Source organism: Betta splendens, chromosome 22 (genome assembly GCF_900634795.4).
Source record: "Betta splendens chromosome 22, fBetSpl5.4, whole genome shotgun sequence".
Classification (NCBI taxonomy): Eukaryota; Metazoa; Chordata; class Actinopteri; order Anabantiformes; family Osphronemidae; genus Betta; species Betta splendens.
Genome location: NC_040900.2, coordinates 11,591,560 through 11,616,830, shown reverse-complemented (window position 1 = coordinate 11,616,830; position 25,271 = coordinate 11,591,560). Strand labels below are relative to the sequence as shown.

Here is a 25,271-nt window from a genome sequence, read left to right as displayed (position 1 = left end):
CAGAACAGTGCTAATTAGGTACGGTACTTACTGTACAGCTACATCTGCACAAGCAGGAGAATGGTTTGCACCCAATTTATAAAGAAGCAAAACATGCTGTTCAATCTGTCAGTGTTGTTTAAATGAGCTGATATAATGTCTACCTTAGGCAGTGAAGGTGCTGCAGGAGGTGATGGAGAAGGTGAGGCGTGGCTCGCAGAGCTGGGAGCCCGACTACAGCCTCTGTGGTTGTTGTTGTTCTGGTCCTCTGGCCTGTCAGGTGCAGGGGAGGGGCTGGGTTGCGTTGACGGCGACGCATTATTAGGAGTTTCAGCTGATCCCGTTGCCTCTTTTGATGTTTCTATGGTAACGTAAGGTGGGGACGAGCGCCGAGCATCAAAGTTCGGGTTCTGGCTGTCGCCCTCGACGCTTGTCATACCGACGTGCTTGTCACTCGGTTCTACATTCCCATTAGCTGTGTGGATGCTGTCCATGTCACCCAGGAGGCAGTCGGGCTGGTAGAAAGTACTGTCTGGAATAAAGAAGTGAAACAGTCCATTTATACATGGCCAACTGGTTCTGATGCCCCCAGTTATCTGGTCTTACCTGAGACTCCCTCCATGCCTCCTGCCAATGTGTTGAACCTGCACAAAAAAATCACCCTCAACTTTAAACCCTATTTTTATGAACTGCATTAGAATATAGTTTGTCACAAACCTCTGATAAAGCAGTTTCTGTATGTTTGGTCCCTGCGGACCTTCGGGTTCTGTAATGGAACTTCGTTTCTTCAGGGGTCTTGGGGCATTGCTGAAGCGTCGACGAAGCACCTCAAGGTCAGCATCACTCTGGTAGCGTAGCTGGGAATGGGCTGAGCCGGAGCACGGGCGGGAAATAAAAATCAGCCAGAGTTGGCGCTCGCAATGTTCACACTTACATGTTTTGTCCATTGAGACTGGCCTCCCTACCAACTGGGGTGAGCTTAGTGGGACTGAGGGGACGAGGAATGTTGTCCACACTGGAAGGAGGGATTATTTGACCGTTGCTGCTTTCTCCTCCTCCTTTCACCCCGTCTTTATCGGTAACAACCTCTGCAGCTGCTTTTGTTCCTCCACCTCCGTGGAGGAAAGGAACAGGGGACGGGGAAGCAGAGGACGTTGACAGGATGGGTTTACCATAGACTGTGGAGACAAAAGAGGCATATGGTATCATCACTTACATTAAAAACAAAAAATACATAAAGTAAAATACATTGGAATCTAGTGTTTATTTACCTGCTTTGACTGTAGCCCTGTTGCTGAGGGATCCATAGTTTTTAGACTGAGGCTGCTGGAGGTACATGCTATATATAGAGCTGCTGTTCATAGTAGCGGGACCCTTCCTGGGTGACTGGGGTCTGGAGGGATGGTCCGGAACATAAGGCCGTACAGCCACTGCTGGAGGGGGCTCTGTTCGCTCTGTTTGTGATAAAAGTAGAGAAAGCTGGGAGGAACCTACTGTAAACAGAAGGGGTTGTGATTTATATGCTAAACCTAGAGATCTGATGCCAATTAAAGCACGGATTTTTTTTTAATTACCTTGGCATGAATTTGGGGAAACAGAGATGCGCTGCTGTATTTGCTGTGTCGAGGATGATGATGATGACGAGGAGGAGGATGCACCATTGGCAGTATTTGATTGAGGCCAACCCAGCGTACCGGGGGCAGAGCGGGGCAGAGAGCTTGTGGCACAGTGAAGACCTGCAGCCTGGTGGGTAGCGCTGGGATAAGTACCATAACCAGAGGGCAGCTGGTGGAGGAGGGAAATGCTCATGTGAAGACAACAGTAAGATAAATTAAAAAATAATTCTAAAACATAATCCTTTGAGGAATTTCTTGAGTTGAAAGGTTCATTTACTGTCTTTAATGACAAACTGTGGTGAACCTGTCCAAAGTGGACTTTCAGCTAAATGAGGAATATCTAAACGTGCCTATAACAGTGAATGCCGATGGTCATTGTACCATCTTTGACCACCATTGGATTGGATTTCACTCTTCAAGTTCAAACGGTACCTGTTCTGGACTGTTGGTCCTCCAATCTGACACACTCTTACTGAGTTTAGGCCACGACGCCTCGTTAGCTAAACGGAGAGAAAGCGAGAGGTAAAGTGTTGGAATGGACAAAGGTCGCAACAAGAAAGGCAATTAATGAGAGGAACAAGAAAGAAGACAAAAGAAAAAAGACTGGGGTCATGGAAAAGGCAAATGTAGTCAGAGAATAAAGGATCTAAATACTGCAATTTAGCTGTTAAAATGAACACACACAGTACAAGGGTGAGCAAATGACTAAAATAAAATCATACTGTATTATTATATATAGATAATATTTATAATAGGTTGACTACTCATCACTGCAGTTCACAGAATAACAATAACAATACTTTTTGTATCTGCCCAGCAAGTCTGGTCTTGAATTGGCAAGACTTGATTTACTCTGACACTGCACATACTGTACCCACACTGGGGATTACAGCATGCGCTCCCTGCAAACATATACTGTACTGTAGGTAGGTGCCTGTAAGTAGTTCAGCTATACTGTAGGACAAAAGTCTCTCTGATCATGAGTACTGCTGGAAAACTTGTTACTGTTACTACGCTACTGGTTGTCATTTCTCAGCAAATCTCTCATCTACAAATGAAAAGGAGTAAATATTTATAGACATTATACAACTGCCAATATAAGAATAATAGTTGGTTAAGAAGGGAAACCATAGAAAAGCCTGACATAGTTCAACGCAACAACAAGGTTTAGAAGATTTGCAGCCCCTTCCCAGTTTCGAACTTAAGTCTTCAGTTTGAAACTATTACCTAACCAGAATCTGCTAGACAAATGATTAACTAATGAACCTAAATCCATTACCCTTACGAGGATAAAGAGAGAGAGGGAGAGGGAGGGAGGGAGGATCTGCTGTGGTCAGTACAACAAGCCTGTTGACTGCTGTCGTCACCTGCTGAAGACAGGAAATAAGCACTGAGCTCCGCACAAGATGGAAACTTGGCCATGTGTCTGAGAGGCCAGATTATCAATGAAACAGATAGGACTGGTGCATTAAGCACCGCGGTCACAATCAGGTTAAAAATTTGTAGAAGACAAACTACTTAAGCTCATTCTTGAGTAATGCTGGTTAATATTACTGTAAAATCCAAATATATTTGATTCCATGATGAATCTAGTGAAATCAATTTGTTTTCTAAAACGCATGCATCAGGGTTTTGAAACCCATCCTATTTATTATTAACCAGACTTCCTCACAGGGCAATCAAAAAAAGGACAAGGATCCCATTTCCATAATGCAGCACTTCACTTGTGGATGGAAATCCCTATGGATAATGACAGCACAACGCACCAAGCCACCATGTACTATATATGTTACATGTACCATGTAACATATATAGCTACAGTACAATCTTAGCACACACACAATAGACTTCCATTCATTCATAAGACTGTTGACATGACTTCTATCGGTGTATTTTGCACATTACATAAGCAGGGATAATAAACAGAGCTGTGGCATTTGCTCTGGCATTAAGAAACACAATGGGATTTGTTAAAGCGCTGGTTCAAGACACTTTTACACACTAGATTAACAATGTGGGTTATGCCAACCACTTCTAATGTGTTTATATGTTACATGTTTGTTCAGTTGAAATTAGTGCATTAGTTGCAGCAGTTAGAATTAATTTACTTGGTATTGTATTCACTACCGTCAACTACCGTCATCAATGTTTTACTGTAAAATAAATATCCTGAACAGTAAGAACTTTATGTAAGTTAACTTCTCGAACCAGGTTGGAAGACATGATGGGATAATTGAATCTGAGACTCGTCCCAGACTGTGGTTTATTTTTTTCTTTCCTCCCTTCCTAACCCTGAGCAGCTGCCAGCTATCAGATGTCGTGTTGTGTCCTTATACACATGATCCTTGGATTCTGAGGTCACTTTCTGTAGCTGATTCAATTGTGTTCACTTTCTTAACCATCTGTTCGACCTAGGCAGGCATAAACACTCAGCAGCGCCCATGGTTTTGGGTCAACACAACCATCCTGTCTGTGTCCAGTCTCTGGTCCAACCATCCTGCCTGTGTCCAGTCCCTGGTCCAACCATCCTGCCTGTGTCCAGTCCCTGGTCCAACCATCCTGCCTGTGTCTAGTCTCTGGTCCAACAATCTTGCCTGTGCTCTGTAGTTGCTTGTTGTTGTTGATATTTTCTCTATGCCATAACCCAAACTGGTCAAGGCAGATGGCCACCCACATTGCACCGGGTTCTGGTGCACTGGAGGTGATCTGTATGTGGCTACAATTAAAGGTTTGCTCACTGTGGGTTTTGTGGGGTTTGTTGGGTTTAGTTGTGTAAGTCTTAAACCTTACCTTGTAAGTGCCTTGAGATAATTACTGTATGTTGTGAACAGGCACTATACAAATAACATTGAATGAAATTGGCATGTACATCTCTTTTGCCTTGGACTGGAGCTCATAGACATGTTAAAATGTCTACAGAACTAGAAAGGTGTGGGAAAACAAACGTTGCCCTTTGTCACCAATGCAACTAGTGCCGAGTATGTTTTTCTAGTGCCACCTAGAGACTCACTGTTGTTGCTGTCGCCCCCCCATGGGGACTGAGGTCCCTCCCACGTCTCAGAGGGGTTTGACAGAACGATGTCTAAATCTGACACTTTCCATTGGCCAGGAGGATTCCTCATGTCACTTTTGTCCTCCTCTGCAATGATCACACCCAACAAAGGTACGAAAGGGATCCACGAAACAACATCCAGATGGGGTCGTCATAATGACGTCACAAAATAGGAACAGGCACAACAGCAACCACCACCACAACATCCACAAGTGACAAAACAATAGTCACAGGTTCCTCAATAAAATTGATGGGTCAACATTTCACGTGACATCAACAACAAATGGGGGGGGGGGATAAAGCCAACAAACAGAAAAGAAAATAGAAAGACAGGAAGTTAGAGTTTAGACAAAAGTAAAAAGAGTGCAGCATGAAAAAATGAAATAAAATATGGTCAATTATTACAGTATATAACCACCTGAGAGGGAGCGGATGTGGCTGAGTGGGGTGGGTTTAGACGGGGGGTCAGGAGGCAGGTTGTATCCTGTTTCTTGTCTCCCCTTAGCTGGAACCTGGATGTAGGGACAAACGGCCGCCACACGACTGGAAACTCCACCACTGGGGTGAGAGGAGGTCTGAGGGGAGGAGAGGCCTCCTCCATTCATGCGGCTCAACTAAAGGGAAGGAGGAAAGACACCTGCAGTGACAGTTCTATCTGATTAAGTGACTTTTTGTGAAGTTAGCTGGTTGGTATCATGCTGTGTACTTCTGCTCTCTTCTTGTGGAGCCGCTCCCTCAGGTCTCCAATGCGTTGATCCATCATCGTCACCTGGGCGTTCCTCTTGTTCAGCAGGTCTTTGTTCTGTGCCAGCTTGCTGCTTTGCTCCAGGTTATGGCGATTACGAGCCTAAAATGTTACACAGCAAGTCTTGCATGTTCCATTTAGTAAAAAAAATATATTGAAGCTTGGAGTACAGTATAATAAACAATACCTGCAGCTCTTGGTAGAGTTTCCTCAGTTCCAGTGCTGCAGGGCCAGACAAGGTTGATTCTTTCTGGCCTGCAGTAGAACCATGAGACCCAGCAGGCGACCCCTGAGCTGGGTCAGCAGAGTGCAACTGAAGGCGCCCCCTCTTTAGATCCTCCAACTGCTGAGTCAACTGCAAGAACAATAAAAGATACTTACTGCAAAATGCAAAAGGCGAAATTTGAATCTTTAGAAACCAACCAGCCAAACCAGTCAGTACATTACTGTACCTGGTCCACTCTGATCACTGCAGACTGAAGTTCTGCCTGCTTCTCCTGAAACAGGCTGCTAATATGGTCAATCTCTGCAGCTGGAGACCGAAACCGGAGAGAGAAAACAAATCCTTTAAACATATTCTCTATAATTGTGAACATCCCAGGACTATTGTTTGTCATATATTGCACATTGCATACACAGCCTGACAGGAAAGGAACCTTGTAATCAATATTCATCATCGTGCAATGTTTTTAGGCTTACAGAGGTTTCCATTGATCAGTTTACTGTAGTCCACTTGTCCCCTCATGGCTCGAATCTTCTTCAACTTTGCCTCCTGAGTCTCCACCCGCTCCTTCAGCCGCTGAAGCTTCTCAGCTTCAGACTGAACACAAACAGCACGAAATTCCTTCGAACATCCTTCTTCTTTTATCTTACTTAACTTATAAAAATCTGGGATATGTATTTTTGTGCAGATTGCACACACCATCCAATATGTTCTAACTTTAACAATTTCAAAGATTGACAGACATACACACAGGCCATACCTGTGTCTGTTCCTGGTTAGACGTCCCTTCCTGCTGAAGATACCTAAGCCTTTGCTCCTGCAACAGAAACAATTACAATTTGCACTTTTAGTCATTTCCAGATATACTTTCCATTATATAAATCCTGACTTGTCTCCAAAGCTTTGGGGAGAAAATGCTGATCCATTTTATGTGTTACAAAAATTTACATTTTATTCCTGTCACAGCTCCACCCAACTTCAAACCTTCTGGGAAAAAACAGTCATTTTGTAATTTCAGTTAGTAAAAATAAAAAGGTCCACTGAAGCTGAAGAAACTCAGCAGACACAAGTAAAACATGCAAACTCTACAAAGTAAAACATACCATTCAAATAACCCTGGATTATAATAATATTCGACTAGGCATCACCAAGAAAGTTTTCCAAGAAAAGACTTTCTACCCAATACACATGACTAGTTGCTGTGTTATTCATTTGTCTGACTGTTGTAACCTGGAGAATTAGAAATGAATGTCTGCTTTAACCATCATACAGTAATACTGAACCTGTTGTGCATCTCACAGCAGTATCCTTTAATCTTCTATAATTGTAAACATCCCATTGACCACTGACTTTCATAACGTATATATTGCAAACATTTGTGTATTAAACCTTGATACACGGCATGACACAAACGACTAACAGGGAAAGAGTAAGCAGAGAGAAACAGGCCTGGATATAAGATGCTGACTAAGGCAGTTTATACCTCCCTCTTTCTCTCTCTCTCTCGCTGCGTGTCAATCTCACACAAGTACGCACACACACACACACACACACACACACACACACACACACACACACACACACACACACACACACACACACACACACAGGATGAGCAAAACAGAATGCTGGCAAGAAGTTTGCCATTATTCACTGGAAACAAATTCTCACATTAATACATTACATATTCGTAGTTTTGTGCTTGAAGCTGGACACATCCTGAATAAAAAATGCAATCCAACATATATTCAAATGAGTCTATTGAATAGAGACTTTAACAAATGAGATGAAGCACATTTGCTTGGCTCCTTTCCTGGAGTTCAACTTTGATTCAGCTTCCCAGCAGCTGTGCCTTCCCTGCTGACCTAATTTCCTGTCAACTCAAAGGTCATTTCCGGATCGTGATATGTGTCCCCTCTCTCACAACAAAAAACCTAGAGCTGCACAGTGGTGCACTCACTTAAATGGAATTAGTCTTTCCTGGCAGTCCTTAAACCCCATACTTGTTTGTCGGGTTTCCAGGAAGGACATATGATATATATATATATATATATATATATATATATATATATATATATATATATATATATATATATATATATATATATATATATATATATATATATATATATATATATATATATATATATATATATTTCGTTATACTTCGTTCCTGAGGCGTCCAGATAACGTAGATAACTTTACACTAACTGACCTTGGCGATCAACATCTGCTGCTGAGCCTCTATTTGTTGTTGTTGTCTTGTGGCCATTTCCTGGAGCTCAGAGAGGGTCAGCTCCACTCGGGGAACCTACACACATGAGAACGCGCAAAAGAGTTGCATGTATTAAAGCAGTATGGCCATAAATACCACTTTTTCCATTGTGTATGTTACTGACAAGCTGAAAATCCAAACAGTCACAGGAGACGAATGTAGGGGTACAGCGCACAGCTGCACACATATATCACCCCACACTTTAGGTCACTGAGCATCCTCAGTGAGCTACAAATGATATTTAGAGCAGCAGCTGGTGGCCTTGGCAGTGTGACAGAATTATAACATTGGTTCAGGGTAAAATGGCTGGAATCCTGTGTCAACTGTGCTGTGACAGAGACATCAACTTCGGTTGGAACATCTAATCACACTGATCACTTGTCCTGGATTTTACTATGAGAGTGTATTATCAAACTGAGCCCACGTCAGGTCACTGTTTACTGTAGCTGTGTTTGCCTCTACTGTAGCAAAGAAACATTTGTGTGATTGTACAAGGTGTGTGTGTGTGTGTGTGTCTAGTTTGGGCTGAGGGTTGAGAGGAAGGAGAGAAATGAGCTTAGCAGACAACTGCGTTAGGTTTCAGCCCAGTCACATCCTGCTATTGTGTTTGTGTCATGTCTCTCTCTCTCTCTCTCACACACACACACACACACACACACACACACACACACACACACACACACACACACACACACACACACACACACACACACTTTTCTAATGTGTAGTGTGAATCTAGACAATGCAGAGGTTTTTATACATATGCTGTCCAGTGGGAAATATCATTGTGCTGTTTTCTGTGTGACTTCATTATTTTAGCAGTGTTAACAATACTGTAGAGCTGTAGAGGTATTTTCACACCACAATCTGCATCATGACACTAACACTGTGATGCCATTGTAGGCGTGTATCATTTTTATAATACAATTTTAAACTGAGCAGATTTCAGCAAAAATAATGGCTTAAGATGCACCTGAACCTGAAGTTGGGATACAATATATAGTTAACCTATATGATTATAAAATCTATCTGTGCTTGCGCAGCTTTACATTGTGTATTACTCTAGAAGTACATTAAGGTGTATGGATGATGAATTTGTTGTTTGTTGGGTGTGTAGCTATAACAGAGATATTCACAAGTGTTAAAGTGTCAGTTCAGTGTCATTATAATTCCTGATGCTCAGGGCATTATGAAGTAACGCATCACTGATGATCAGATACTTTATTTAGAATGACTCCTAAATGCTCTACTACAGAGGAAATCCACAGATCTGGTGTAACATTTTCATTTTGAACCAACTTTGAGCCTCTTTTACTTTGTCATCTTTCAGTTTTTTCAATCGCATCAGCATGCTTCAAAATACAGACACCACTTAAAGTTTAGACAAAGTTTAAGTTTTAAAATAAGAAAATCAACTATAAATATTAAATTCAGCCAGTTTTGTCATATATTTTATAGTCTCTGATTCTTGGCACATTTAGTTTTGGATAGTTTTGTGTGCATTTTCAGCTTTTTCAAAGTCCTCTAATTCATTTGCTAGAGTGGCTGATGCCATAGACTCTCAGAGTTTAACTAAACTATAAATCTTCTCTATTATATTTTACAATTAAAATTTAACTTTTGCCACTTGATTATAATTGTTTCACCCAGTTGTAGGGATGGTTCTGTACTTTCTAATGATGTGCCTGGTTAACACACCTACTGTACACTTTTCACTCCATGTAATTGAAAGTGCAGGGTGTTGAATTTCCTTCACAGACTCTAATGTTTTGTTCAATGGCTTTTGGGTAAAGAATAACTTAAAATAAAATGTATGTATAAATATATAAATGAATAAAATTCACATTAGCTGCCTATAAAATCTGGGCTTTCATTTAGTAATTTTATTGTAGTCATAATAATTATAGTTTTGCTGAAATCATCTTTCACTAGACTGACTGTTGGGCATCTGCTCAGGTGGTCCTTAAATAATCATTATATGCTTAAACATGCAAACCTTGTGTCTGTGAATGCAGATTTTACAAATCTATGCTGACCTACACGTGCCTGCCTTGAACAAAGGGCACAGCATCCCTATCCCACACCCAGGAATAATCTCTGGTACAACTGTGAAGCTGCAGTAATCATGGTAATTCTGTTTATAAACAGAGTTTGACTGGCAAGTCAAAAGCCAGCTTCATGCTGACACTGTTGTCTATCTAAACACACATTTTATCCATTTTATCACATCGTGATAGGAAATACAGATTTTCAAAACAAGTCTACATTTGCTAACCCAAGGCCACCGCCAGTCTTTGAATGAAGATGAATTTATGTTATTAGCCAACTTGTATTAATAAACCCGGCTTAAACACCTTAAAATAAAAATTTTCTTCATTACTGTACATCATTTTAAAATAAGACAATTACAAAGTGAAATAATAGAAAAAAATGATCTTACAATAGAAGTAATTCCTCTGTGTGGTCCAGTAATGCTTTTAAAGTTTCAAAAATATATTAATCTGTTGAGTTCATGAAAATATTTATTATAACATGTCAAGGATTACTAACCAACTGGACATTTAACTGCTGAGTTTGTTTGACATATATTTATATAGCCTTAGACATTTTTTCTGCAGTCAGAGAGAACACAATTCCAGCAAATCTATTTCAGCTTTCTTCAGTTTGAAATTTAGTTGCTTTACTGTAAAGTAGCCTTTTTTTAGTGCATGCAGCTCTTTTTAAAACAATTCCTATTTTTCTTTAACTTCTGTTAGCTACATATGTAGTCAGTGTTTCAGCAACCTTTAGCGATTCTTTCAGTTCTTATAAACAGAACAGCTTAACAGAAATATTTAACTGTTTAAGTACAATTAGCTATGCTTTAAAGCATTGAGCAAAGTTTTACACAGTTTTTCAGCAGTCGTGGATGAAAAAGCTCCAGCAAACCTATGTTTCAACTTTTTTTAATTTGAAATTCATTTACTGCAAATATTCAGCTCTGTTAAAACAATTTGTTTCTCTTTAAATACATTCAGCTATACTTTAAATGTACCAGCTACTTTCAAGTACATATTAATGTCTTCGTGTTTTTAGTTTAGCATCACATCATTCTCAGTTCATTTTCTTCAGGAAATGCTTCATCTAGTTTTCAGTTAGTGGACTGCTGTACTGTATATCTCTGCATAGGTGTATCTAGCCCCACTCACTCCACACACCACTCTGCACTCAGGTTGTATGTACCAGGTTCCACATGGACTTTTAAAAGCTCCATTTCCATAAGTTGAAACTGAACGTGACACCTGTCAATATATAGGTATAAAAGTGGCTACTAATAAGTGTATGTGTCTTATGTAACTGAACTTCCATGATTGAAAAAAAACATGCATATGATGCATCCTAAAGGTGACTTAATCCTTGCTGACCTAACCTGCAAGATACACTAAAGATCTATTCAGGCAAGGTTTTAGGCTACTAATGATCACATACCTTTGACAGCTACTGAAAAGTTGCCAAATTACCTGACAGCTAACACTGCTGTTGTGTATTGAGCAGATTGTGCTGTTGTTGCACTCTGCACAATATCCTTCCAACATGCTTTGCTCCGAGCCGCGATGCACTTAATATTAGCATGCAGTTTCTACCGCTGTGCTGTATTTACCTGCAGGCTGTCCCATGTGATCCTACAGGAGCGGACTTTAATTTTGCTGCATTGTCCTTCAAGAGTAAATTCCTGCACCAAATCCACCTCATTCCACTCCATCCTCACAGCCTCTCGGAGTCACAGCAGAGCACTGGGGCTACAGCTAGAGAAATGCTGCCGGAGACTTGAGTGAGAGAAGCTTTGAGGGGGGGGATGAGAGCGATCCTTATCACAAGTTTCCCCCTTGTCCGTCTGGGGATGTGCAGTAAATTACGACTCCTTCCCTCTCTCCCTCTCTTGCTCTCTCTCCTCTCTCGCTCAACCCACGCTCCCTCCCGCTCATCATTCGTCTCTCTCCCATATAAACTCTCTCCTGGTTATTGGTGTGTCCTCATGTGACGTGTGAATGGAGTGTTAGGCCCACTGATATGACGTTGCATTCAGTTACTACTAACATGGAAACCTAAAAACTGTTATGGAAAGAATGGGGATAGAGTCATTATTATCCTCATTTTTAATATCTTTCTTTTTACCATTCTTCCTATGCTATTTATTCTCGCTTCACTACAACCTTCTTTTCTTCTTACACCCTTCATCCTCATTTCTGCTTCTATACCTTTGCCCTGCTTTCCCTCCTTCCCATATCTGCATTCCATCATTTGTCTTTCTTTCAATCCTTGTCATCCCTCTGCAGCTGGCTTCTTGCTGCAGCGACAACCCTCCCTCTCCCTCTCTCCCTCTCTCCCTCACTCTCTCTCTCTCTCTCTCTCTCTCTCTCTCTCGGTCGCTCTCTCTCTTTCTCTCTCTCCCCACACACCTCCCTCCTCCTTTCCTTCACTTTCTCTCAGAAGGGAAATCACTGCGCCACACACTCACGGGGCACTAGCTGCTCTTAATCAGTCCTCTGTCTGCAGCTCCAGATGTGTTGCGAGAAAGCTGATGATGCTGGCATATTAACACCCGTGGAAGCATGCGCAGTGCAACACAATACAGTATGTATTCGTACAAGGGAGCACGGTGGAGAAAAAGCTGACTCCGGCTGCGTCATATTTTCCTCAGACACGCAGTGGCATGTGACAAGTGCTACGTCACACGTTTTTTCTTCCAGTCTGTGAAAACACAGACACACAAGCCCTGTGGACATTTTTCTCTCAATGTAGTGTGAATTTTCCACATTAAGCCTGTTTCTCAGTTTCATTGATTAATATACATGTCACTATGTAAGGAAATTGTGTTGCTGTTAGACCAAACTCTGTTGCGGTTTCACTTATGTAGGAATCATGGATATAATTTAGAGCACATGGGAATATTTGACTTTACCTTATATTAGCAGTATTACTCAGTATCACATTTCAGCTGTGTGTATGTTCTCTCAAGTTCTGTGAGCACACGCTGAGTACACAAAACATCTGCACACATTGTTCTTATTACAAGTCCCTCCAGTAATAAAAGCCATACCCTTCCCATCTGTTGTACACCTCCACTAAAAATATTCCTCTTAATCTGCAATAACAACCTTCAGACATTCCTGCAACCCCCACTGAAGCTGGGGGGGCACTCTGTTATCAGAGCTGCTAACATTCACACAGCAGGACGTGCTACTGGTTGATGTCTACACGTAGCAGACAACCTTTATTAAAACCGGGTCTCATCTAGCATTTCAGGTCTGGTGCCAAAATATCCAGTATCCCATTTTGGCATTTCTAGAAAAGACCCTTATTAAAAATACTCATGCTACAAACACAATTCTTCCATGAGTGTTTTGTCAAAATCAAACAAATACACACACACACACACTGACACACCTGAATTCTTAATATATCCCTCAGCAGTGGCCTCGCACAGCTGGACAGTGTAGAGTTTCCTACAGATCAAAAGAGTATGTGCGTGTGTGGTCAGGGTGAGGTTCATAGGAGGATGTGTTGGGAAGGATAGTTGAATATGTGCGGCCTGGTAGCTCAGTGGGTTGGGCAGCGGCCAGGGAAAACAAAACATCTGGCTCTCCGGTGTATCCTTAAGCAAGATACTTCACACTACAGCTCCCCGGGTGCCATTCAATGGCAGCCCACTAGAGAGAACATGGTGCCTCAGTAGCTCAGTTGGTAGAGCATTGGCCTGAGAAGGTTTTTGGACATACTGTAGAATCATACAAACAGGCTTAGGTAAGCCTACGTCTTCTACACAAATATCCTCAATTCACATGCATCCTAGTTATGAGTCCAATCCATATTTTCTCATTTGTCTCCTAAAAGCTCTGTATTTTTGCTGATGTTGTGCAAATGCCACAAACTTCAAGCAAGGGCAGGGCTCGAATGATACGCAAATACCATACGGATGGTTGCGATGTACCATTTAACAGGAGACAATGCCAAGTGTCTGTCTGCTAACAGCTGCTGGAAAGATAAATGCATGAAGTTAGAGCCTTGTCTGTCTCTACACACCAACGCAGACAAGAGGAACATTTGCCCTGTAGGAGGCCATAATTGACATGCTCTGAGTTGGTGCAGGGTCTAGTGGTGGTGTTCCAAGATATAGATACTCTGTCAGAGCAACGCTGGTCAACAAATCACCAGACTTTGTGACACATTAGTATGTTTCTTGTCTCTTGTTTATGTTTAGAATACCTATTAACTTTCTGGACTTTTTGTTTATAGATCCATCAGCCACTGCCTCACCGGCACCGGATTCACCTCTGTCATCACTGGATTCCATCTGTGCGACACCACCACTTGCCTTCATTACTCACCTTCCTCCAAACACCATTTGCTCCTCGTCATCTGTAGAATTCCATCCCTGATGCTCTTCCAAGACTCTTTGTGCTTTAAAATCAGACCACCTCAATCATTGTCCCTGCCCTGACTATTTGTAGTAAAGAAATCCCAGGCCTCAGTTCAGTTGTCTTCGATTCCCTTTCTGTCTAGTACTGTCGTCCCATGCTGGTAGCGTACAGTAGCGATAATAGACAAAGCCTCATGTCCTGAATGAAAGCATGACTACAGGGGACAGACCTTGGCTCTCCTGGTGCACCCATTCAGGCACCAGGCCCAAAGGCACACTTGATACATGGGATCAAGATGGAGGTGAACTATCTTTGGATTCAACACAAGCAGCAGATCCAGGGGAACCACTATGTACATGTAACTTGCTGGAGGGGAGTACACTAGAAAGAGGAAGGACTGGTGCCACCTTTGCCTCCTCTGACACTCATCGTAGATGGTCAGTGACTTTCTAGAGAAGAGGACCAAAGAGCTGGGCTGACAACTCCCATCATCAGCAACTCTAGCACAGATCGCTAGATTATTATGAACTGTAAATAAATCATTATTTAAGATTTAGGGATACGGGCCGTGAATGTGGTACAGAAAAAAAAGTATCTACTGCTACACAGTGCTGCAAACCTTCAGTTCAAAGTACACTGTAGTGTTTACTACTGTACTGTTCATGGACAGTAGATGGATTTGTCTTTCCTGAACTAAACTGCTACATTGTTATTAATATAAATTTTGAAAAACAACTGTACACTGTCAACAGTCATCTTCCTATTATTATGTGACTAGAAACAGATTCTGGTGTGTGTTTGATGGAGCAAGGACAGACGATTATATAGAGCCAGGAGTCACACCCTGACTTGATGTCATGCACCCGCAAACTACACACACACACACAAACACACACACACACACACACACACACACACACTAATTGACACTGTCAGCTCCAACCCAAACACCCACATGATCACTCATAAAGCCCCACCCTGCCCGCACGTAGTGTCCAGTTCACTGTGCTCTGATTTAGCTAGTCGCACCCTGACATGCAGGCGTGTTCACGGAGCCGGGTGCTAGTTTAAGCAAACACAGTGAGACTTGCACTCCAAAGTCACCTCCACATTTCCATTTGTTCCATTATGTATGATGGGCTGATGTGAGAAGAAGGCAAGAAGTAACGCAAGGTGGGTACAAAGTGTAAAACACACATTACTGAGCTTAACACGGACAAACACATACATTAATAAAAGAAAAAGAAACACATTGCCAGAACTCACCCCCGCACTCATCCTGCCACAGATTTTGATTTGTTTTGCCTTAAACCAAGTGTAAAAAGTTGAGGAAGAAGAAAAAAAACAGGGTCCTCAAGACAACAGCGAAGCAGTGTGTGAGGTGAGAGCAAAAGGAGGAGGTGTTTGGCTAGCTGACAATCCTCTTAGCCTGGTTATGTCATGCGACCAAGCTAATCCCACCTTCACTGACTGACCAGAACACACACACATACACACATGCTAATGACTAACTGACAGACTGGCCAACACTAAGACACATGTACAAACACAGCCAGTGACGGGCAAACACACACACAGCTAATGTCTAGTCTGGGGCTAAATACACAGACAAAAATAGACATTGGTGGAGAATAGCACGAGGTGAGCGGTTGTTTGTTACTGTCTGATTCATAATTTTGTAGGGAGGATAACAGGCTTTAGCAAGTAGCACAACACGGCTTTTAGCTAACAGTAATTAGTCAAGCTAGTGACGGAAAGAAGACGCTAATTTCTCTTTTCTTCTGTGTAAGGTAATTATGCCACATGATGGTGTGTGTGTCTGTGGGTTCACAATCATCACTGCCACTAATCCCTGGGCTAATCCGCTAGGCTGCACATACAGTATGCATGAATGCATATGTTCACTGTGCTGCACACAAACACAAACACCATTCAAACGGCCCTGTCTAGATTCTGATATAGATATAAAAGCTGAATGGCCTTCAGTTATATTTGCCCAGATGCATTCATACAATAACTGCTGAGCTCCTATAGAAAGGCAACTTAGCGTCCAGTGTCCTGCCCTTCAATGCAGGAACTTGGTGATCCAGGTACCAGACCACAGAACCTCTACATTCAAGCCACTGCTGTCATTTCTACTGTAGATCAAAAGTTTAAATCTAGAGTTACTCACATTTGCGTCTTTGTTCAATTTGTTGGTGTCACTGGAGCTATAGCCCAGTCATAAAGTAGGGTCTACTCTGTCCCTTCCTGTAGAAATGCATTGTGCTTTGCATTTCCTGTCCCGTCCAGTCCCTTTGCCACCTTCCTCTCCTCTCCCAGAATGAATGTGTGTCTTATTCTTAAAGTCACTACTTACAAACCTGTTCACCAGCCTTTCATACTGATCCATACCACCAGTGCAGGGTCATCTGAAAACCTCTACACATGACAGAACTCTGTATTATGATCTGTATTCACTGTTCTCTGTGTTTGTTCACACTGAACAATAGATCATGAATGGAAAACTAACAACTCCAGCCCAGTTTTGTGTGTGTGGTTGTGTGTATGTATCCACTTACCCTGTCATTAGCATTCTCTGTTGCTTCTGAGGTGCAGCTCGGCTCCGCAGGCTGCTGACTTCCTGCACATACATGGATAATGAAAAACCTCTAAGCATGTATGTCTTTATATAGAAAAACAACTTTCAATTAGAGGTACAGTAGCTGAGTGTCTTCACATGTCTTCTGTCCTAATTTACAGTAGTGTAGTATATATTCATTACAGAAGTTAATGATGCATTACAGCAGTAATTATTTATTAACTATTTATTCAGCAGAATGTGTGGATCAATCTTTATAACATGTAATACCCAAACATGTACTATAATATTTCCCACCTTTATTAACTCATCTCTAGAAGATGCAGCTGTGTTTCTCTAACCTATAAATAGCCTAATTTAATTCCACTAAATCCAGACAGGTTCAATCTGGGCTAATCCTCACCAGCTCCAAGTTTCACCTCCATTCAATAGAGCACTTACTGTAAAACAGCACCTGGAGCAGTATCATCTTAACACAGGACTTACAAAACTATTCACTTTGCTCTGGACTGATAAAATATATAGAAAATATAGAAATATAACAAGAATCTATAGAAAAACAAGAACACTTAATTGTTTCTGTACACGTGGTGGCCTTAGATTCATTGTTAGACATCCCAATGAGACCATTTGACTCTTTGTTACAGTGCTGATAATCTGTGACACTCACACAATGCTGTGCATTAATCATGTAAAAACCATCCTTCATTGTTGTTTTGCAGTTTGATTCTTCTGGGCAAGAACGGCCTCATCATCATAATTAAGTTATTAATCATACAGTAATTATCTGATGGCAGAATGAAGCTTCATGTACGTTAAATTGACCAACTTGACTAATAAGTGTCACAATTATCTAATTTCACAGCTCACTTACGATGCATAATAATAAGATAAAAATTAATGATCTGTTTTCATTTAAAGGTGAAAACTGGGCTTTTGCTTGTTTCAGCATGTATGTGTGTTGTCTTAAAAAGTACCTTGTACCCAAGAGGGGCAGTGCCGGAGGTAGAAGCTGACCTCCGGCCGCCGGGCCCCCCACTGCTGAAGGAGATCCAACAGTAGCAACTCGTGAGGGAGGACCCGCTCTGAGAGGAGACAGACACCGTGAAAACATGACATGGACACAATGTGAAAAGGATTATGATTTAACTATAGCTACAATATAACAGTATTTTATTGTCAGCCAATCAGTATTTTTATCAATATTTATATATACCCCAATACCCTAATAATCAGCAATACACCTAAATTCAATTCATCCATCCCTAAATTTAACACCCACACATAGTGACAGTAGGTCAGCAGCCCAACACACCATCTCAGAGGCCAGTCGTGCCCTTAAGGTGCAGCCTCTCTTCATATGGCTGCCCACTGACACACTATTCAGTAAGTCCTGATTTACTGTGTCCCACCCCCAAAAATAGTTCAGTTATTAAAGCCATTCAAAGTCTTTCTGACAGTGCTACACAAGCACACTGTGCTATGTGGGACTGCCATGACTGAGTGAACGCAGGCCATGCATTACTGCACACAGCAGCTGTCAGTTTCTGCAAGTGAGGGACTGGTTTATTCAGGCACACAATGGCTTGTAGTGTACAGGAAGCACTTAGCGCTCTATTGATTTCACAGCCCGCGGCTGCCGTGTAGGTCTGACTTTGTTTGCTGGGACATGTTAAATCAGTGCAGTTTCTAATGATGTCATTACAGTCTGGTGGTTATTTGCTGTGCAGACAGATGAGGCTTCAAAAGCTGCAAAAAGCTGCCGTGACAAGATGGATTTTTCACTTTTTGACTATTTGGCAAATTTATTTTAATTTACTTTATTGCCTTTTTGTTGAAATTCCTTCTAATCACAAATATAATTATACATTAACATTGATTTTATGTAAACTGAAAGGATTTTATGAAGCACATATTTGATTACACTACATCATCTTATATTGACCACAACTAATCCAAGCAGTGTTGATTATTCAATATTTTATACCATAGATGGCTCAATATGAACTCACCATGACCATTCCATACTTCAGCTAGGTGACACTCCCCCTCACCGGCCTCTTTGCAGTATTCAACCACGTCAGTGACTCTGGTTGCCGGAGTAACTGGGACTTCAGTAAGCATCTGCTGGGTGTCATTGAGGTAAACTGTCAGGATCACCTGCAATAATAGAAATAAAGTTTTTACATTAAATTATACATTTCCTATCTTACAGTAGCATTAAAGAGCATCTATTTTGATGAGTGTGATCATGTTCAGGTCAAATCAAAGTGAAGTCTGAAAACACCAGGAAGCACATCAAGTATTGGTCATCACATAATATGTTTTATAGATCAATAATTGACCAAATATATATGTATATAAAATGATTTTGTTATCAAATCCTCCAAAGTTTGCAGCTAAAGATTAAAACAGCAATCAAAAATAGGACATCCTGTGTTATAGTCTGGTGATGTCACTGGTAGTGTTACAGTTGATGCCATGTCAGAGAGTCAGGCAGCGGTTGAAAGATAAATTTAGGGTAATCTGGGATAGGAGCACACACACAAAGATAAAGATACACTTTTAATCTCAGTGTTGCTTTCCCTCTCACACACACAGAAATACAAACACATGCACAAACATTGTGCAATATCCAAATACCACAGGATGCAAACACTCACATGGACATACACTCTATACTAATCCACAGTATTCTATACACCTGTGCCAGTTCAGGACAAGTAAGCTGTGGCTGAATGCAGTCGCAGAGTAGGGTCAGATTCCCTAACTGCATAGATTAGACACACACACACACACACACACACACACACACACACACACACACACACACACACACACACACACACACACACACACACACACACACACATGCACACATACAGTACACTGTAGGCTACTTGATTTGCTCATATAAATAAGTCAGTCAGTGGCTTCAAATGAATGTGTATGTGTTCCTCAAAACATCCACTAGTCTCTAAAACAACAAGTAAATGCAGCAGGGACAAAAATTAGGCATACATGATTTTATTCATTCTGCAAGTACAGTGTCCAATCTACATGGGGGTCACTGATCTCCTAATTAAAACCACAAAGCATCTAAAGGTCTGATAATTCAGCAGGTTCCATATGGTTCCTGGTTCCAGGTTCCTGCTGTTTAGTGGAACTAGTGTTTAGGCTCTGAAAGGTCGAGAGCACTCGTTGGTTCTTTTAACCATTTCTTTGGGGTCCACAAAACATTGATAGAGTTTTGTGACAGCTCCTGGCACAGATACAATAAACTGTTTAGGTTATTGTGGTGACAAAATGTGTTCTAAGCATCATGCCCTTATTTTCTAAACTAAACTAAACTAAACTAAACTAAACTAAACTAAACTAAACTAAACTAAACTAAACTAAACTAAACTAAATGGATGGATGAATTAGAACCAAGTACCAAAACATTTTCTCTTATGTATTTTTATTTCTAAACTAAAATTAACTAAAAAAGCGATGCAAATAAAACAAACTATGTGACATTATGTGAATAGAAAGTTACAAACAGGTTTCACCTAATACAAAGACAGACTGGGCTGTGGCTCCTCTGGAGCTACATGGAGTGACTTAAGCTATTTTAGGCGTTAAACGGGGAGAAGGAGACGGTCAGACAGAGACAGGGTCAAGACTGAAGACAGTTGAGAGTGACAGCTCTGTCTTCTGCTGAAGATGTAATAATACTTCATTATGAATTGCTCTGATTTCACCACAACGTGTTAGTTTCTAAAATGATGACGGCAGCACAATGGCAGAACTTTTGGACTAAAACCAAATTTGGTTCCTCCAAACTCAGTCTCACACTGAAGCAGAGTATGTGGATTTTCCTCACATAAATCTGTGTAAAGTCAGCTTGAACAATTGTGTTGATACAAGTGGCAGTCTGTGATTTACACTGACACTGGAAATGTGTATAAGTAATGAGAAACTTAAGCCATAAAATTTCCTGTCTGTCACTCACCGAGGGTTTAGTTTTCCTGACTTTGAGTTTCTTCTTTGGGTTCTTGCATTTACCAACTTTAAGGGTTTTTGTCAGAAACACCAGTTGCTCCAGCGTCCGCCAAAAGAAACGCCTCATTGGAAGACCATCGAGCAAACCACACACATAAAAGCATGTATTCCTGCGTGAATGGTCACAACCAAAACCACCACATGCAGCAGACAGACAATTAAAAATAAAGTGGTGTCTTTGCAGGGCTGAATGTGTTGTGAATGTGTCTGACAGGAAACACAAATATAAGAGTCAGAGTCTTGGTGGTGGGGAGGGAGTCGGCTTTCAGTGAACACGAGCAGAGGGAGAGTGGGTGAAGAGGACAGGATTACAGGCGATAGGAGGAAGAATGTGGACTGTTAGGAGGAGAAGACTGTGAAAAGTCGTACTTTTGTATCAACATCATGGAGGAGTGTGTTTATTATTAAACCATAGATAGACACGCTATTTGAATAATTGACCAACATATAAACTCATCAATCAGGCGCTTGATTAGTTTCAGCATGTGAGACCTTTGCATTCTGGAAAGTCTCAGACACTCTGATGCCAGCATTTTTTTAGCCTCAGGTTCAGCAGAGCTGGAGCCCATCAGGTCACTTAGGGTCACATGTTACACTTTTAACTTCCAACACTGAAACACATGACTGCACCATGTTTATCCCTACTTTCAATGCTGTTAACAAACTAATGTATAATGGGCCTTAAGAGCAAGACAGTAAAAAACATGAAGAATATAACTGTGAATGATGGATATACATTACAGGAGATTGGTTAGACATGAGGATTGTATCTAAAATAATCCGTAAAAGAACGAGATTCAACGCTGTATATTATGGACATTAGTAATAATATCGGTATGAATATAAATCTGCCTGTTGTGGTGGTCTGGTGCTAAGTGAGTGTGTCCAGATGCAGCAGTGAAGGCTTGAGATTAGAGAGGCAATAGTGATATACAGCAGCATGGCGCGCACACACACACACACACACACACACACACACACACACACACACACACACACACACACACACACACACACACACACACACACACACACACACACACACACACACACACACAGGCCAGAGATAGGGTGCTGGCAGAGGAGCTGTCTCCCCTCCATGTCAGTCACATGTAAACTCAAGGTCACATGTTACATGCATGTGTCTATAAAGCACACACACACTTATTAGAACTGACAGGAAATCGATGGACAGGGCAGAGGAAAGAGAAGCGCTGCGCCAAGAGGTGGACCAGCACGTTATGTTACGTAACAGGAATAGATTCATATCTATTCACAATACACTAATGTTTACACATCACAGTCACAATGACAGGAACAATCTTGCTTCTCTTTTCTTTTATTTCTGTTTTGCTGAGCTTTTTGCTGCTCCTGCTCACGCACAGTAAATCAGGCACGCAGTATGTAGTTGTACATCTAACAGATAATTATGTTTAATTATTTCATACTTCACAGCTATCTGGTCACTACTTTGTCTTTGTGAATAAACAGATTGTTCTCCAACTTCTTGGGAGGGACAGTACTGAACTTCAGACAGTCACACACTGTAACAAAACAGTGAGACCAGTACAGAGGTTGATAAAGAACAAATTGCTTGTCCTTAATGTTGAACAGCAACACAGTCCGATGTTAATGCAGCATGTGTGTGACACATGAGATAAGACTGTCACCAGCAGCTGTCACCAGTGGTCCTCTGGAAGGACAAATGTATACCAAGTGTAAACTCTGAGGGACTCAACATGTCTATAACATCAGCAAGATGATTTCAGAGAAATTTAGAAACTAACATCAATCCTCTAATATTGTGTTAATGAAGTAAGAAGAGTACAGTGAGAGAGAAGATTAGTTTGGGATGAAAATGCAGCTGCTTAAACCACGCTCATGAACACACCCTTTTATAGTCAGTACGTCAAGTAAAATAAGGAAAGTATAACACACTGCGGAGAAAATAGCTCTGCCATCTGGGACTTCCAGTGAGACACTGGACTCGAGTAACACCTGCTAATAACTGGAGAGATTTACAAGCTTAAATATGGAGTCAGACATGTAGCAGCACTCCCTGAAAACAGGATGACGTAGAGTGCGGCTGGACACTTTGCTTTGGGTTAGAGCAGAATACGCTGAATGAACATAGCAATACAGTAGGAAATGAACAGACATTATACTAGTATAGTGTAGCAATTCAGACTGTAAGAAAAACGACAGTTAAAATCACAGCAACCTGTCAGTCAGTGGCTTTAGCGCTTTGGGTGGATTTGTGCATTTGTGTCTGAGCAGAATGCGACTCTGTGGCAGCTTAAAGTGATTTGCGTTCCCGAGACCCCAGCTACTACTGCACACACTCCCAACACCCACACAGACTCACATGTGGAGGATACACACAAAGTCAGACTGCCCAGTCTCTATAGGAAGTGCATGTGACCACCCAAATATGAGCCTCACTTCATTAGGAAACAAAAACAGGACTTCTGAACCTCAGCATTACAGTAGTTTTAGTCAGTACAAGTCTGAAAGCTGAATCAATGGATCAAACCAGTTCTGAATGTTGTTTGAGTGTTTAAGTTGATTACAATGCATTACTACAAATCTGCACTTTTACTCTGACTGTAAAGTTAGTGGCAACAACATCAACAACTAGTGCGTTTATGTGTTGTTTATGATTTTCTCATTTATGCAAGCTGCAAATTTGCAGAAGTGAGGGCAAAGCTCTGAGTTGAGCAGAAGACCTGTTACACAGCAGAATAATCAAATAATCCAAAGAGAGGAAATTCAAGAAGGTGATAGTAGATTGTGTGAGAGAGGACAATGATACACTGTGCTATGGATAAAAATAAATAAAAGGCCTAAACCAGAAAAGACTTTGCGGGTGGGGTGAGGGGTCAAGGTAGTGATCTCTGTGAGCTGTTCTCGCTCTGCGCCTGTAGTAAACATGTCTCTATATCTTCAGTGTATTGTCTAGAGCTGACTGCAGCCCAGCCCAACCACAAAGAGCTGCAGTGTTTTCAGCGTGTGTGTGTAGAAAAGAGAGAACAAGAAAGAAAAAGAGGTTCAGAAGGACGGGGAAGAAGAATATTAATGCTTTACTGGTTCAGACTTGGGTTGTAAAAAAGGGCTGAGAGAAGCATATTCACACTACATGTCCATGATGTGTAATGATCAATACTGGGTTGCAGTTAATGATGATTGAATGCACCACAAAAACTTACACAGACTATATGGACACACATGTAATACTATGTTTAAGTATTATGCTGGAATACTTTTAAATTCAATCTTTTCTCAGGAGACATGATGATAATTTTGACTTGTGTCAAATATACACTAGTCAAATCTACGTGCGTAGCATAGTGTGCATTACGTTTGTCCATTATGTTTATTTAGCAGCCTCCACAAGCGTTCACCTGGATTTTTGATTTTATCCAAGTTAAATGCATCTACATCCGTGAGTAAAAAGCAGACCGAGATCAAACCACTCTCGAATAATATTTATGCTACAATTACACGTCTATGATCCAAAACATCTTGAACCAACTTCCGGTTTAATTCTACAGAATTTTGACAGCTAACTGAATTAGCCCAAGGCGCGATTTTAATAGTTTGTCGATGCTTATTAGTTTTTTTTTTTTAATCTGCTCTGTCTTTGACAAATCCTATGATCTAGTTATGCTCCTTACTTAGTTTTGCTCTACGGACAATCATGTTTATATCCAAATCCATAGTTGCGCTTCATCGTGGACGTCAACGTCTAAGTGACACTGGGAATTATGCGTGACATCAACTCCACTTCGTACTATTACCACAGTATTATTACGCGTGCGCTTAGTTGAAGTCAGATCCTCTGGTTCGCATCTCAGCTGTGGATCAGAGGGCACATCCTGTTTTCATCAGTGGAAACTAACCGGTAACATTCCTGCTGGTCTGGACTCTCCTGTCCCGTTAGGTGAACAACTTTCCACTGCCGCTGCCTTCGTCCCTCGCGCACGCGCTTCTCTGAATGTGTCCGTCGCCTCTTTGATTTGTTTTTAATAATTCTCCATAGATCCACAGTCTTCTTTCTGTCTGTGGCCCCAGTCGGATATCCAGACGCTCAAAAACCTAAAAGTCCAGCAGCTCCTCTCCACTTTCCTCTCCCGAACCCTCCCTCTTCCTTCCTCTCTGTCAATCCCACACGCGCGCGAGCGCCCGCGCGCGCACTGAGTGTGCTGTTTTACACTCCGACAGGAAATGCAACTGGACATAAGAAACGACGAAGCACAAGCTGAAGTTTATTGAAATAGCAGTTATTTTTTCATGAGCGGTTGAACTGGGTCAACGTCCCGATCATCCCTTGAATCTGAAGCGGGTCTCCTCCTCCT

General features: G+C 41.4%; 1 protein-coding gene across 6 annotated transcripts in view; it reads right to left on the bottom strand.

Annotated features, from left to right (window-relative positions):
• Window positions 1–25,058, bottom strand: part of LOC114848146 (apoptosis-stimulating of p53 protein 1-like) — a 28,164-nt gene extending 3,106 nt beyond the window's left edge. Inside the window, exons 1-19 of one of the 6 annotated variants that reach the window (XM_055505934.1) lie at window positions 24,816–25,058; window positions 18,885–19,032; window positions 17,850–17,957; window positions 16,853–16,914; window positions 7,831–7,926; window positions 6,376–6,432; window positions 6,092–6,212; window positions 5,845–5,924; window positions 5,580–5,747; window positions 5,354–5,494; window positions 5,066–5,261; window positions 4,606–4,734; window positions 2,028–2,095; window positions 1,554–1,764; window positions 1,251–1,472; window positions 945–1,157; window positions 697–847; window positions 586–623; window positions 144–511 (exon numbers count right to left, since the gene is read on the bottom strand). In XM_055505934.1, the coding sequence (XP_055361909.1) occupies window positions 144–511; window positions 586–623; window positions 697–847; window positions 945–1,157; window positions 1,251–1,472; window positions 1,554–1,764; window positions 2,028–2,095; window positions 4,606–4,734; window positions 5,066–5,261; window positions 5,354–5,494; window positions 5,580–5,747; window positions 5,845–5,924; window positions 6,092–6,212; window positions 6,376–6,432; window positions 7,831–7,926; window positions 16,853–16,914; window positions 17,850–17,957; window positions 18,885–19,032; window positions 24,816–24,824 (2,586 nt within the window). In that variant the 5' untranslated portion in view covers window positions 24,825–25,058. Of the gene's footprint in view, window positions 1–143; window positions 512–585; window positions 624–696; window positions 848–944; window positions 1,158–1,250; window positions 1,473–1,553; window positions 1,765–2,027; window positions 2,096–4,605; window positions 4,735–5,065; window positions 5,262–5,353; window positions 5,495–5,579; window positions 5,748–5,844; window positions 5,925–6,091; window positions 6,213–6,375; window positions 6,433–7,830; window positions 7,927–11,530; window positions 12,136–15,557; window positions 15,708–16,852; window positions 16,915–17,849; window positions 17,958–18,884; window positions 19,033–20,866; window positions 21,281–24,815 lie in introns of those variants that run through there. The other 5 variants (XM_055505933.1, XM_029138391.3, XM_055505935.1 and 2 more) reach the window with 5 other exon arrangements.
• Window positions 25,059–25,271: the final 213 nt, after the last annotated feature.